This window comes from Atractosteus spatula, assembly GCF_055471065.1.
Source record: "Atractosteus spatula isolate fAtrSpa1 chromosome 10 unlocalized genomic scaffold, fAtrSpa1.hap1 SUPER_10_unloc_1, whole genome shotgun sequence".
Taxonomy (NCBI): Eukaryota; Metazoa; Chordata; class Actinopteri; order Semionotiformes; family Lepisosteidae; genus Atractosteus; species Atractosteus spatula.
This window is the reverse complement of record NW_028296612.1, coordinates 4,603,215-4,616,370: the sequence shown is the minus strand read 5'-3', so window position 1 is coordinate 4,616,370 and position 13,156 is coordinate 4,603,215. Positions and strand designations below refer to the sequence as shown.

General features: G+C 49.9%; 1 protein-coding gene across 3 annotated transcripts; it reads left to right on the top strand.

Moving 5' to 3' along the window:
- Positions 1-1,049: 1,049 nt before the first annotated feature.
- Positions 1,050-9,979, top strand: LOC148813551 (CD276 antigen homolog). Of its 3 annotated transcripts, none has more exons than XM_088908140.1 (6): positions 1,050-1,168; positions 5,573-5,623; positions 7,484-7,816; positions 8,207-8,455; positions 8,917-8,949; positions 9,607-9,979. In XM_088908140.1, the coding sequence occupies exons 2-6, from the start codon at positions 5,578-5,580 to the stop codon at positions 9,714-9,716; spliced, it is 771 nt and encodes a 256-aa protein (XP_088764266.1). In that variant the 5' UTR covers positions 1,050-1,168; positions 5,573-5,577; the 3' UTR covers positions 9,717-9,979. The 3 variants fall into 3 exon arrangements, with proteins under 3 accessions (XP_088764266.1, XP_088764265.1, XP_088764267.1); XM_088908139.1 differs by lacking the exon at positions 1,050-1,168 and adding an exon at positions 3,738-4,426; XM_088908141.1 differs by lacking the exon at positions 1,050-1,168 and having other exon boundaries at positions 5,491-5,623.
- The last annotated feature ends 3,177 nt before the right edge of the window (positions 9,980-13,156 follow it).

Here is a 13,156-nt window from a genome sequence, read left to right as displayed (position 1 = left end):
GGGGGGCGGGGGTGGGGAACAAGCTGCCCAGCCCTGTGGTTGAAGCCGATAGCCTGGCTTCTCTCCAGACACAGCTGGGTGAGCTCCTCCAGTCAGGACAGGAGGCTCTACTGTACACAGAGGGGGGTGGGGGTGGGGAACAGGCTGGATGAGCTCCTCCAGTCAGGACAGGGGGCTCTTCTGTACACAGAGGGGGGGTGTGGGTGGGGAACAAGCTGCCCAGCCCTGTGGTTGAAGTCGATGCCCTGGCTTCTCCCCAGACGCAGCTGGATGAGCTCCTGGGATCAATGAACTACTAAGTACCACAAAGACTGGAAGGATCGAATGGCTTCTGTCGCTTGTGATTTTATGTTTTGCCTGTTTTTAAAAAACGCTCATAGCGTGAGCCACCTTCATCCCACATGAAGGCTTTCAGCGCCCCCTAGCGAACATCAAACTGTTTCACACTTGAAAAGCGAGTGGCGTGATATAAAAAAAAAATTCAAATCGATTCGACGCCAAGTCTGATTAGCAGCTCCGGCAGGTTAGAAGTGAGAGAGATGAGTGAATCTGTGAGTCTGTCTCCCAATACTGCTCCAGCCGCCTACAGTATGTCAGCTGTGTCAATATTGTATAATATGTCTTTGTTGTAAATGTCTGTAACACGTCTGTAGATTTTATTTTACTTCTATTTTTTGTTTTGTTTCATGTAAATATCATTACTTTCATTTGCTTTGGCAACACTGATTGTACCCGTCGGTCATGCTGATAAAGCACCTTGAACTGAACTGAACTGAACTGAGAGAAAGAGCAGGGAAATACGCCATTACAGAGGACGCAACTCGGCGTGAAGAGCTAAGGCACAAAATGTGGATGGGTTTTTTTTTTCCAAAACCAACTCGGGGTTGCAAATTAAAATAAATGTAGAAATAAAAGTTTTTCACAGCAGGGCCAACGGGGGAAGCTGAGACTTTGGCGCTGGCGGGCAAGACATTTTGTATCCTTCGTTGTCTCTGGCGTCTTTCTGTGTCAGCTGTGCCGACCACGTGTCAAAACACGTCCGGGTCCCAGAGACAGAGCGTCATCACTGCGTCACCCAGGCATCAGGTCTCCAAACTCCCACTCGTGAAAACTGTTACCGGCACAGGACTTCACTTCTGCGGCTTGTATGTGGAAAACGACTCCTGATGTAAGTGTAACGCTTACGGCCGACAGGCACTGTGTAAGAGCCGGCGTACCAGAGCAGGTGACGTCACCGCCCTTCCCTGTGATAGCAGGACTACAGCTACTGGGCTGTAGAGAGACCTCTCTTTAGCTCACGGGGCTAGGTCGCTGCAGAGAGACGCGGAAGTCCCGGGTTCGAGCCCCGGACAGTGTGGGGCCGACCTAATCCGCCTGAGCCCCCGTTGCGTTACATAAGTAAACGCATTTTTCTGTTAGGCTCTATCTAGCAGGTCATGGAGGAAGTGTGTGTGTGTGTGTTTTATTTACTTTCGTTTTTAAGTTCCGTGAATTGGGCCTGTCTACACGCATTCTGTTTTGTTCACGTTCCAACTCCCTGAGGTTAATAATAATACGAAGAAGACCATCTTGCGTTGTGACCAGTCCCCCGTGCTGTTGAGCACACAGTTGGAATCGTCCCTCGTAAGACGAAGTCAGATTCTACGGCTTTTTGTTGCAACGATAGAACAGGGCGGTGTACTCAGCTTCCTCTTTCTGGGAATTGTGTAGTGTCTTGAAGTCTCCAGATTTGATGACGCGCTGCTTTTAACGGCATGTGAATGCGGAGAAAGTAATAATGTAGACTAGACAATCGTGCTGTAGTCCTAGTGTAAGTGTATCCATATCATTGAACATGACGTTACAGCATAGAGGAGGCTGGTGAGCCCAGCTGGCTCGTTTGGTAATTAACATGGGGTGTTCATCCAGCTCCTCCAGAAGGGTATCGGCTTCAACCACAGGGCTGGGCAGCTTGTTCCCCACCCCCACCCCCCTCTGTGTACAGTAGAGCCTCCTGTCCTGACTGGAGGAGCTCACCCAGCTGTGTCTGGAGAGGAGCCAGGGTATCGGCTTCAACAACAGGGCTGGGCAGCTTGTTCCCCACCCCCACCCCCCTCTGTGTACAGTAGAGCCTCCTGTCCTGACTGGAGGAGCTCACCCAGCTGTGTCTGTGTGAGAGAAGCCAGGGTATCGGCTTCAACCACAGGGCTGGGCAGCCTGTTCCCCACCCCCACCCCCCTCTGTGTACAGTAGAGCCTCCTGTCCTGTCCTCCGCTGGCTCAGTAGTGTGGAGAGGGAGAGACAGACTGTCTCCGGCTGCCATCGAGAAGTTGTCCACCCGCGCTGCAGAGCAGAGAGAGGGTGATGGTGATGTAAGGGGATGTTATTGTACTGTGTCAGCTCGAAACCTGACTCTGAGTAGGCTCTGCTCATAAAGAGGTGGGGTGGCGTCCCCTTCAGAGTGGAATTTAATCATAATAATAATAATAATAATAACTCCTCACACATCTAGAGCTCTTCTCTGGACTCTCCACTCAGAGCTCTTCCCAGGTCAGGGGGCGCTCTCACCCAGCTCACAGCCCCCTGGAGCCCAGCAGGGGGCGCTCTCACCCAGCTCGCAGACCCCTGGAGCCCAGGTCAGGGGGCGCTCTCACCCAGCTCGCAGACCCCTGGAGCCCAGGTCAGGGGGCGCTCTCACCCAGCTCGCAGACCCCTGGAGCCCAGCAGGGGGCGCTCTCACCCAGCTCACAGACCCCTGGAGCCCAGGTCAGGGGGCGCTCTCACCCAGCTCGCAGACCCCTGGAGCCCAGGTCAGGGGGCGCTCTCACCCAGCTCGCAGACCCCTGGAGCCCAGCAGGGGGCGCTCTCACCCAGCTCACAGCCCCCTGGAGCCCAGCAGGGGGCGCTCTCACCCAGCTCGCAGACCCCTGGAGCCCAGGTCAGGGGGCGCTCTCACCCAGCTCGCAGACCCCTGGAGCCCAGGTCAGGGGGCGCTCTCACCCAGCTCGCAGACCCCTGGAGCCCAGCAGGGGGCGCTCTCACCCAGCTCACAGACCCCTGGAGCCCAGGTCAGGGGGCGCTCTCACCCAGCTCGCAGACCCCTGGAGCCCAGCAGGGGGCGCTCTCACCCAGCTCGCAGCCCCCTGGAGCCCAGCAGGGGGCGCTCTCACCCAGCTCGCAGACCCCTGGAGCCCAGGTCAGGGGGCGCTCTCACCCAGCTCACAGCCCCCTGGAGCCCAGCAGGGGGCGCTCTCAGGGGAGAGGAGAGCAGAGGGATGAGGCCAGTTCAGAGAGGGGGGTGATTAGGAGGCCATGATGGGTCAAGACCAGGGGGGTATTTGACCAGGACACTGGGGTAACACCCCTACTCTTCTCGAGAGACACCCCGGGATTGTTAATGAGCGCAATGGCCACGGGCCGTATTTGTTAACCTGAAGTGGGGGCGTACGGGAAGTTTGTTTTTGTTTTGCCGATGGCGGTAGCAGTTCTTCGTGGCTACTAGGTGGCGGTGCAGGATCAGCAAACCCCTCGGCCCGCTCGGCAAATGGAAGGACAAGTTTTGTTTTGTGGATCATCCACAAATGTGCTCAGGATCCACATTTTGTTTTGTGGAGCTCATTTTTTGTGGAGCTCATCCCTGCATATTGTAACGCTTACGGCCGACAGGCACTGTGTAAGAGCCGGCGTACCAGAGCAGGTGACGTCACCGCCCTTCCCTGTGATAGCAGGACTACAGCTACTGGGCTGTGGAGAGACCTCTCTTTAGCTCACGGGGCTAGGTCGCTGCAGAGCGACGCCGAAGTCCCGGGTTCGAGCCCCGGACGGTGTGGGGCCGACCTGATGCGGCGAGGGCGCCCGCCTGAGCCCCCGTTGCGTTACAATAGTTTTGTATGCAGGGCGGGCATATCCGACAAGGTACTTTCCCCAGAAACGTCTCTTCCGTCAGACGCATTTTCTGTGACAGTGATAGAGACGGGACTGAAACGGTAGTGAAACTGTGTTTTTCCTAACTTCAAAACCAGCTGAAATGTTCGATTTTTATACATCTATATTTATTTAAGTCCCTTGCTTCTGTTGATCGCTTAAAAAAAATGCTTTCCGCAGTACAGCTATTCCAGGCGAGATATTTTTAGGACAGGACGTGTTGTTCCACCCTGTTCGGGACGGTCGCACACTCTCGGCAAGCCGAGATAAAACCACAGGCCGCCGGCTCCGGGTCCGAGCCCCGTGTCCCGATCGCGGGACCTGACGTGAGTGTCCCCTGTGGTCGCCTGACGTCACGAGGGACCGCCCTTCCTGGGGTCCAGCAGGAGGAAGTACGCTCGCTCTCAACGGTGTATCGATTAATCAATTAATCAATTAATCGATAGCTGCGAATAGCCGAGTCTTATTGGCGTGGGGGACCATCCTGAACACTTGTGCGAAGCTGGGATCCTGATTTTTGCAGGTAAGCGGGGCTCAAGTATTTTTCTCAGCTTTCTGAGAACTGCTACATGCGCTATAATATATCAGGCTACGGTGGAAATAGTCTATAATCTATATATGCACGTTTTAATGGATCTCATTCAATTATCTCATTGCTGTAAGGGCACAGCGACAGGCGACATTGATCAGCGAATTCTGCGGGAAATGTTTTGTTCAGAGAGAAGTGAAATGAAGTTTAACCAGCTCACGAGATTTTCTAGTTCCCCATTTTGATCGTTTTTGTATTAAAATGTATAAAGAATTTACAAATACAAATACAACCAGAGGATCAAAACAGGTACAAGAAAACAAACACAAACAGAAAAAAAACAATTAACCGCCAGAGGTAATTTTTCTCTTTAATACTTTGAGCTTTCGGTTTCATTTCGTCGGCCATTTTATGTCGCTTAATTCATGAGGAATAAAAATAAAAATCTGTACAATTCCGAAAGCCTTGTCGTTATATATAAACGACTGGATGAGCTCCTCCAGTCAGGACAGGAGGCTCTTCTGTACACAGAGGGGGGTGGGGGTGGGGAACAAGCAGCACGGCTGGGATGTTTAAGCCGATACCCTGGGGCTTCTTTTAAGTCATTTCTAAGCAAGATCAAGTTGAGGTTTATTCTCATACGTACGTGAGTTTCATGAAAACTCCAGAGCGCATCCGTTACACGGTCTGTACATTGCTGGCTCGCCGTTTGCTGTTGCATGAATGCATTCCGCTCAATGTTCAAAGAGTCGGCGAAAACTACGCACAGGACCGGTTTCTGCAGCCTCACGTCAAGACAACCGTGTGTTTGGAAAGTCCTATCATTTCTACTTGTCACAGACACGGCGAGAAACACGCGTGTAACCCGGGAAAGCTCACGGACACGGTGCTGTACTGCATGTTTACAAAAGACAGAACATGTGCCCCGTTAGGATATTTTTTCCCCCAAAACAGAGGAGTGTGAGGATATCCTGCTGTTGTTAAAGTCACTGTGCACGGGACAAAATCACTGCATTTACAGTTCAATGTCATTTACGGTATTTGTATAGCATGCAACATTGTGCACAGATCAACTATTGCGTTTTTAACACAATCATTTTCTCGTATAAACCGAGTTTGTTGTTTTTGTTTTTCTGGTAGCTGACATGAGGATCTCTCTCATTCTGCCCATTCTGATGACTTTCCCACAGGGTAAGTAGAGCTGAAGAAGGTTCAATCAAAGTACCGAACTCTTTCAGTTCGGAGCCCATCACGATGATGCGAACGCCAGCGTGTATATCCTCTCGCTGCGGAAATCTGAAAGGTAAAATAAAATGCCGATGAAATGGAATTTTACTGGACCTCAGAAATGTCCTGGCAAAAAGTCAAACTTCACACCTCCAACACGTTCCGGAGTTGAACACGGTCAAGACGTTCGTATGAATCTCATCGAGTCGGTTTCGAGTTCAGTTGTGTAACTGACACTGGGATGGGAAAACAAATCCAGAAGTTGTGTTGCTGTGTGTCTCTCTCTCCAGTGTGTGTCTGCGAGGGGGTGTCTAGATGTGTTGCTGTGTGTCTCTCTCTCCAGTGTGTGTCTGTGAGGGGGTGTCTAGGTGTGTTGCTGTGTCTCTCTCTCTCCAGTGTGTGTCTGTGAGGGGGTGTCTAGGTGTGTTGCTGTGTGTCTCTCTCTCCAGTGTGTGTCTGTGAGGGGGTGTCTAGTTGTGTTGCTGTGTCTCTCTCTCCAGTGTGTGTCTGTGAGGGGGTGTCTAGTTGTGTTGCTGTGTGTCTGTGAGGGGGTGTCTAGTTGTGTTGCTGTGTCTCTCTCTCCAGTGCCTGTCTGCGAGGGGGTGTCTAGTTTGTGTCTCTCTCTCCAGTGTGTGTCTGTGAGGGGGTGTCTAGATGTGTTGCTGTGTCTCTCTCTCTCCAGTGTGTGTCTGTGAGGGGGTGTCTAGATGTGTTGCTGTGTCTCTCTCTCTCCAGTGTGTGTCTCTGTGAGGGGGTGTCTAGTTGTGTCTCTCTCTCCAGTGTGTGTCTGTGAGGGGGTGTCCAGTTGTGTTGCTGTGTCTCTCTCTCCCCAGTGTGTGTCTGTGAGGGGGTGTCTAGATGTGTTGCTGTGTCTCTCTCTCCAGTGTGTGTCTGTGAGGGGGTGTCTAGTTGTGTTGCTGTGTCTCTCTCTCTCCAGTGTGTGTCTGTGAGGGGGTGTCTAGTTGTGTTGCTGTGTGTCTCTCTCTCCAGTGTGTGTCTGTGAGGGGGTGTCTAGGTGTGTTGCTGTGTCTCTCTCTCTCCAGTGTGTGTCTGTGAGGGGGTGTCTAGTTGTGTTGCTGTGTGTCTCTCTCTCCAGTGTGTGTCTGTGAGGGGGTGTCTAGGTGTGTTGCTGTGTCTCTCTCTCCAGTGCCTGTCTGCGAGGGGGTGTCTAGTTGTGTCTCTCTCTCCAGTGTGTGTCTGTGAGGGGGTGTCTAGGTGTGTTGCTGTGTCTCTCTCTCTCCAGTGTGTGTCTGTGAGGGGGTGTCTAGTTGTGTTGCTGTGTCTCTCTCTCCAGTGTGTGTCTGTGAGGGGGTGTCTAGTTGTGTCTCTCTCTCCAGTGTGTGTCTGTGAGGGGGTGTCTAGGTGTGTTGCTGTGTCTCTCTCTCCAGTGTGTGTCTGTGAGGGGGTGTCTAGTCGTGTTGCTGTGTGTCTCTCTCTCCAGTGTGTGTCTGTGAGGGGGTGTCTAGTTGTGTTGCTGTGTCTCTCTCTCTCCAGTGTGTGTCTGTGAGGGGGTGTCTAGTTGTGTTGCTGTGTCTCTCTCTCTCCAGTGTGTGTCTGTGAGGGGGTGTCTAGTTGTGTTGCTGTGTCTCTCTCTCTCCAGTGTGTGTCTGTGAGGGGGTGTCTAGTTGTGTTGCTGTGTCTCTCTCTCTCCAGTGTGTGTCTGTGAGGGGGTGTCTAGGTGTGTTGCTGTGTCTCTCTCCAGTGTGTGTCTGTGAGGGGGTGTCCAGTTGTGTTGCTGTGTCTCTCTCTCTCCAGTGTGTGTCTGTGAGGGGGTGTCCAGTTGTGTTGCTGTGTGTCTCAGTCTTTCTTCGCTGTGTTTTGCAGTTTCTCTGATTCTCCCAGAATCGGCACCAGTCGGTGACCCAGTCACTCTGCCCTGCAATGGAAAAGCAGCTTCGCACCTCCCTGCAGACCAGCTTCAGATCAAGTGGGAGCTCCCTTCCAGACCTGTGTGGGATTTAATCAATGGAAAAAACTACACTGGCCCTGGGTTCGAGAGCAGAGTCGAGGTGTCCAGAGAGAAGATCCGAGAGGGCGACTTCTCCCTGACGATACGCCACACAAAGCTCTCTGATGAAGGCACTTACTCCTGTTTTTATCAGGGAAGGGATTACCAGGAAGCAGTGTTTCTTGAGGAAGTTACGCTCATTCTGAGAGGTAACCACTCCTCAATTTCAATAAGTGATGCCTCTTTATCTCTTCGTCCTTAAACCCAGTGTGGCCTCCTGTCCACTCCCGGTGCGACTGGGCTAACGATCCAGGAACTTCCAGTGCTTTCCATGCCTGGACAGAATTCCAGTGCTTCTCACTGCCTGGGCCTAGTGGGGAGTCAGTCAGTGAGCCCAGTCGCACTGGGGTTAGAATGGAGACCTGTTACTCATTGTTTCAAACTTACCTTGAATACAGCTTTCTGTCACTAGCAATAGTGAGGCTCTCCTTCTGAGTTTTACCTTACGGCTTTGACCTCTTTCTCTCCCAATGTATACAAGGTACTGGACACATTTTATACAAGGCTGTATGTAGTGCGATGACCTGTGTCTCTCTCAGCTCATACAGAGACCCGCAGTGTGAAGCCTGGAGGAGATCTCTCAGTCCCTGTGTTCGCTGATGAGGTGGAGGTGCTGTTTCACAACACTGTGGTTTATCCAAAGAGCTCAGACACCCAACAAGATCGTGTCTCAGCGCGTGAGGGATACCTGATCATACACAGAGTCACGCAGGCTGATCAGGGCATCTACACTGTGAGAGACAGGAGTACCAAGAGGGCCGTCAGTGTCATCACTGTCACTGTCGAAGGTAACATGAGCATCCAATATAAATATTCCTCCACTGCTCAAAACTTTCAACATCTTTTCATTTCTGAAAACACAGCTTTAACTGGATGTGTGTTGTCATCGATTTTTCAGCTCCATGAATGCTTGCTGTGTGAATATTGAATAACACAACGGTTTGGTATCATGTCCAAGTGAAGATAATGTTAGTAGCTACCCTCTCTGTGGTCTGGGAGTCTTAACCTTTTGTGTTAATTTTGACATTTTGCTTAAATATTTAAAACCACTACTTATTTGAAATACTGCACCGTTGAGTTCAGAGTGACCAATATGTACAGGACATTTAAGTAAAACAGCAACTGAGAAAGTCGCAAAAAACAAATTAAATCTGCTCATTTGTTAGTTAGTGTTTAGGTTCACAAAGTGTATTAATCATGACAGTGGTAGATAGTGTGTAACAATTATTCTGTTTCTTTCTACCACCAGACACCAAGAAACAATCACAAGATTCAGATAAAAGTAAGTGTTAAATATCTCTTATAATATAAAGTAACACTATCATTGGGTGAGTTTTGTACTGTATATGATGTATGTCCAGCTGATTTGTCAAGAAACTAGACCACGTTAAACCAGTCCTGTTACTACAGGAGTTGTCCTGTTACAATAGGAGCTCCAGTCCCAGTGCAGTAGACCAGTCTGTTACAATAGGAGCTCCAGTCCCAGTGCAGTAGACCAGTCTGTTACAATAGGAGCTCCAGTCCCAGTCCAGTAGAACAGTCTGTTACAATAGGAGCTCCAGTCCCAGTCCAGTAGAACAGTCTGTTACAATAGGAGCTCCAGTCCCAGTGCAGTAGAACAGTCTGTTACAATAGGAGCTCCAGTCCCAGTGCAGTAGAACAGTCTGTTACAATAGGAGCTCCAGTCCCAGTCCAGTAGAACAGTCTGTTACAATAGGAGCTCCAGTCCCAGTGCAGTAGACCAGTCTGTTACAGTAGGAGCTCCAGTCCCAGTGCAGTAGAACAGTCCTGTTACAATAGGAGCTCCAGTCCCAGTCCAGTAGAACAGTCTGTTACAATAGGAGCTCCAGTCCCAGTGCAGTAGACCAGTCTGTTACAGTAGGAGCTCCAGTCCCAGTGCAGTAGAACAGTCTGTTACTGTTGCTGTGTTTCCCTGCAGACTCTGACCAGGGAGATGGGTCTACTGGTGTGACAGCAGGTGTATCCAGTGTCCTGGGAGCTGTAATAGGTTCGGTAGTAGCAGTAGCAGCAGCAGGATTTGGGATCTGATGGTGTAGGAGGAGGAGGAAGATGAAGCAGCAGGATGGATCACCACCAGGAGGACGACAGCCAGCCCAGGATGGGGAAAACCCAGAGATTGTTCCTCTTAATTAACAACCAGGACCAGCTGACCACAGGTGAATTGTTTGATCAGAAGAAGAGATCATCCAGAGATCAGACAGAAGAACTGAGGGAGTTATCAGACACTGAGGACAGACAGGAATCCAGAGACTCAGGGCTGCTGAAGGGACTCATTCCTGCTCAGTGTGTCTGTCAGACTCCGTCAGCTCTGTCACTGTTGGAGTGACCTGTGTGCTCTTCATCTGTGGCCAAGGAAACTGTTCACACCTGTGAGAAGATAAACTAACACATGCTCTACCTACATGTTTCAGTTGTGATATTAATATGACAAAGACTAAAGAATGGAAATGAAAAAAGTCTAGTTTCCTTTGTAAAACACTTTTCTTTATAAACTAATTTGAAAGTCCTGATCAGACCCCAGATCATCTGTATATATTATTACAATCTGAATTCAATGTATAGGAAATCAGTTTTACTGCAGATTGCTAACAGAGATCGAACTGATCGCTGAATATGTCTTTGGGTGCTGATTTTGGTGTTTTTTTACAAATGACCATTTGTATGATATTTCACTTTGGAAATATTGTTCACAGTAAGAATTTCTGTCAGTGTCCGAAGCTGAAGGCCTGACTCACACATTTATAACCTCAAGCCTTGATTCCTCCAACTCCTTCCTCTGCGGGCTCCATAACTGCCCTCTCAGCAAGTTGCAGTATGTTCACAAAGGACTTCTGCTGACTGGACGTTTTCTGTCTCTTATGGAATGCCCTTCCTCAGTCTGTAACAGAGACAAATTCCTTTACTCTCTTAAAATCTAAACTCAAGCCTCACCTTTTTTTTAGGGCCTGTATGATTGTTTTAACTTTAAGGTGTATAATAATAATAATAATAATAATAATAATAATAATAATAATAATGTCTTACACTTCTATAGCGCTTTTCTGGACACTCCACTCAAAGCACTTTACAGGTCATGGGGATCCCCTCCACCCCCACCAATGTGCAGCCCCACCTGGGGCCATAGTGCACCAGAACGCTCCCCACACAGCAGCTCTCAGTGGGGAGGAGAGCAGAGGGATGGGGCCAGTTCAGAGAGGGGGGTGATTAGGAGGCCATGATGGGTCAAGACCAGGGGGGTAATTGGGGCAGGACACTGGGGTAACACCCCTACTCTTCTCGAGAGACACCCCGGGATTGTTAATGACCACAGAGAGTCAGGACCTCGGTTTGACGTCTCATCCGAAGGACGGCGCCTGTTTACAGTCCAGTGTCCCCCGTCACTATACTGGGGCATCAGGACCCACACAGACCTCAGGGTGAGAGCGCCACCTGCTGGCCTCACTGACACCTCCTCCAGCAGCAACCTCAGCTCTCCTCCCAGGAGTCTCCCCTCCAGGTGCTGGCCAGGCTCACACCTGCTGGGCTCCAGTGGGGCTGTGAGCTGGGTGAGAGCGCCCCCTGCTGGCCCCACTAACCCCTCTCCCAGCAGCAGCCTCAGCTCTCCTCCCAGGAGTCTCCCCTCCAGGTACTGGCCAGGCTCCCCCTGCTGGGCTCCAGTGGGGCTGCCAGTTGTGAGTTGCAGGGTGAGATGGCTGCTGGCCTGTATGGTCTGGTTTAGGTTTTGGTACTTTTTATTTGATCTTTTTGTTCATCGCTATGTGATACAGGTGCCTTCTGAATAGGTTTTTATGTATCACTACAGTTATACTCGGCAGCTGTAAGTATGTTTGACCAAAGAGGAATGTGATGTGCAAGACAGGCAGGGCATTGAACTGGTCAGAATGATCAATCGGTATTGATCCCTGTTGAATGTCGAGCCAGAAGCACAGACTCCCAGCTGCCTTCCTGACTCACTGAGAAGGAAATAAAACTCTCTTCCTTCAGATTTAATAGTGTAATAGTTGTGTCAAACATGTACGTTTTTTTATAAAATAACTACAATGGACAATATGTTATCAGATATTTGTCTAGAAATGCAGGATATATCTGAATTTGCCAAAACGACCAAGCACCGATGTTACGAATCCTTCCTACAGGGACAACATCTCTCACCACGCGGGGCTGTGTACTGTCCTGTAATTGTAGTGGCCCACAGACTGTCTCTTTCAGAGTCTCCTGACACAAGCTCTTTTTATAAAGTCTTCCGGATGTCACAGACTGCCAGTCCAGTAAAAACAGTTATCTCTCTACAGGACTGCACTGAGCCCTGTGTCTTGTGAGGGGGTATTCTCTCTCCTCAGTGAGTCAGTGTGTCAGGATATACAGTCATTCTCTCTCTACAGGACTGCACTGAGCCCTGTGTCTTGTGAGGGGGTATTTTCTCTCCTCAGTGAGTCAGTGTGTCAGGATATACACTCATTCTCTCTCTACAGGACTGCACTGAGCCCTGTGTCTTGTGAGGGGGTATTCTCTCTCCTCAGTGAGTCAGTGTGTCAGGATATACAGTCATTCTCTCTCTACAGGACTGCACTGAGCCCTGTGTCTTGTGAGGGGGTATTTTCTCTCCTCAGTGAGTCAGTGTGTCAGGATATACACTCATTCTCTCTCTACAGGACTGCACTGAGCCCTGTGTCTTGTGAGGGGGTATTTTCTCTCCTCAGTGAGTCAGTGTGTCAGGATATACACTCATTCTCTCTCTACAGGACTGCACTGAGCCCTGTGTCTTGTGAGGGGGTATTCTCTCTCCTCAGTGAGTCAGTGTGTCAGGATATACAGTCATTCTCTCTCTACAGGACTGCACTGAGCCCTGTGTCTTGTGAGGGAGTATTCTCTCTCCTCAGTGAGTGAGTGTGTCAGGATACACACTCATTCTCTCTCTACAGGACTGCACTGAGCCCTGTGTCTTGTGAGGGGGTATTCTCTCTCCTCAGTGAGTCAGTGTGTCAGGATATACAGTCATTCTCTCTCTACAGGACTGCACTGAGCCCTGTGTCTTGTGAGGGGGTATTCTCTCTCCTCAGTGAGTGAGTGTGTCAGGATACACACTCATTCTCTCTCTACAGGACTGCACTGAGCCCTGTGTCTTGTGAGGGGGTATTCTCTCTCCTCAGTGAGTGGGTGTCTCAGGATATACAGTCATTCTCTCTCTACAGGACTGCACTGAGCCCTGTGTCTTGTGAGGGGGTATTCTCTCTCCTCAGTGAGTGAGTGTGTCAGGATATACACTCATTCTCTCTCTACAGGACTGCACTGAGCCCTGTGTCTTGTGAGGGGGTATTCTAAAACTTATGTTTTGATATATTGATATGTTTTGGTATTTTTAATATACAGTCTACATTCTTTGTCTTTTCTTTTGTATCTTCTGTAACATTTTCTGTGAATAAAAGTATAATAAATACACTTTCTTTTCATGGTGATTCTTCAAAACT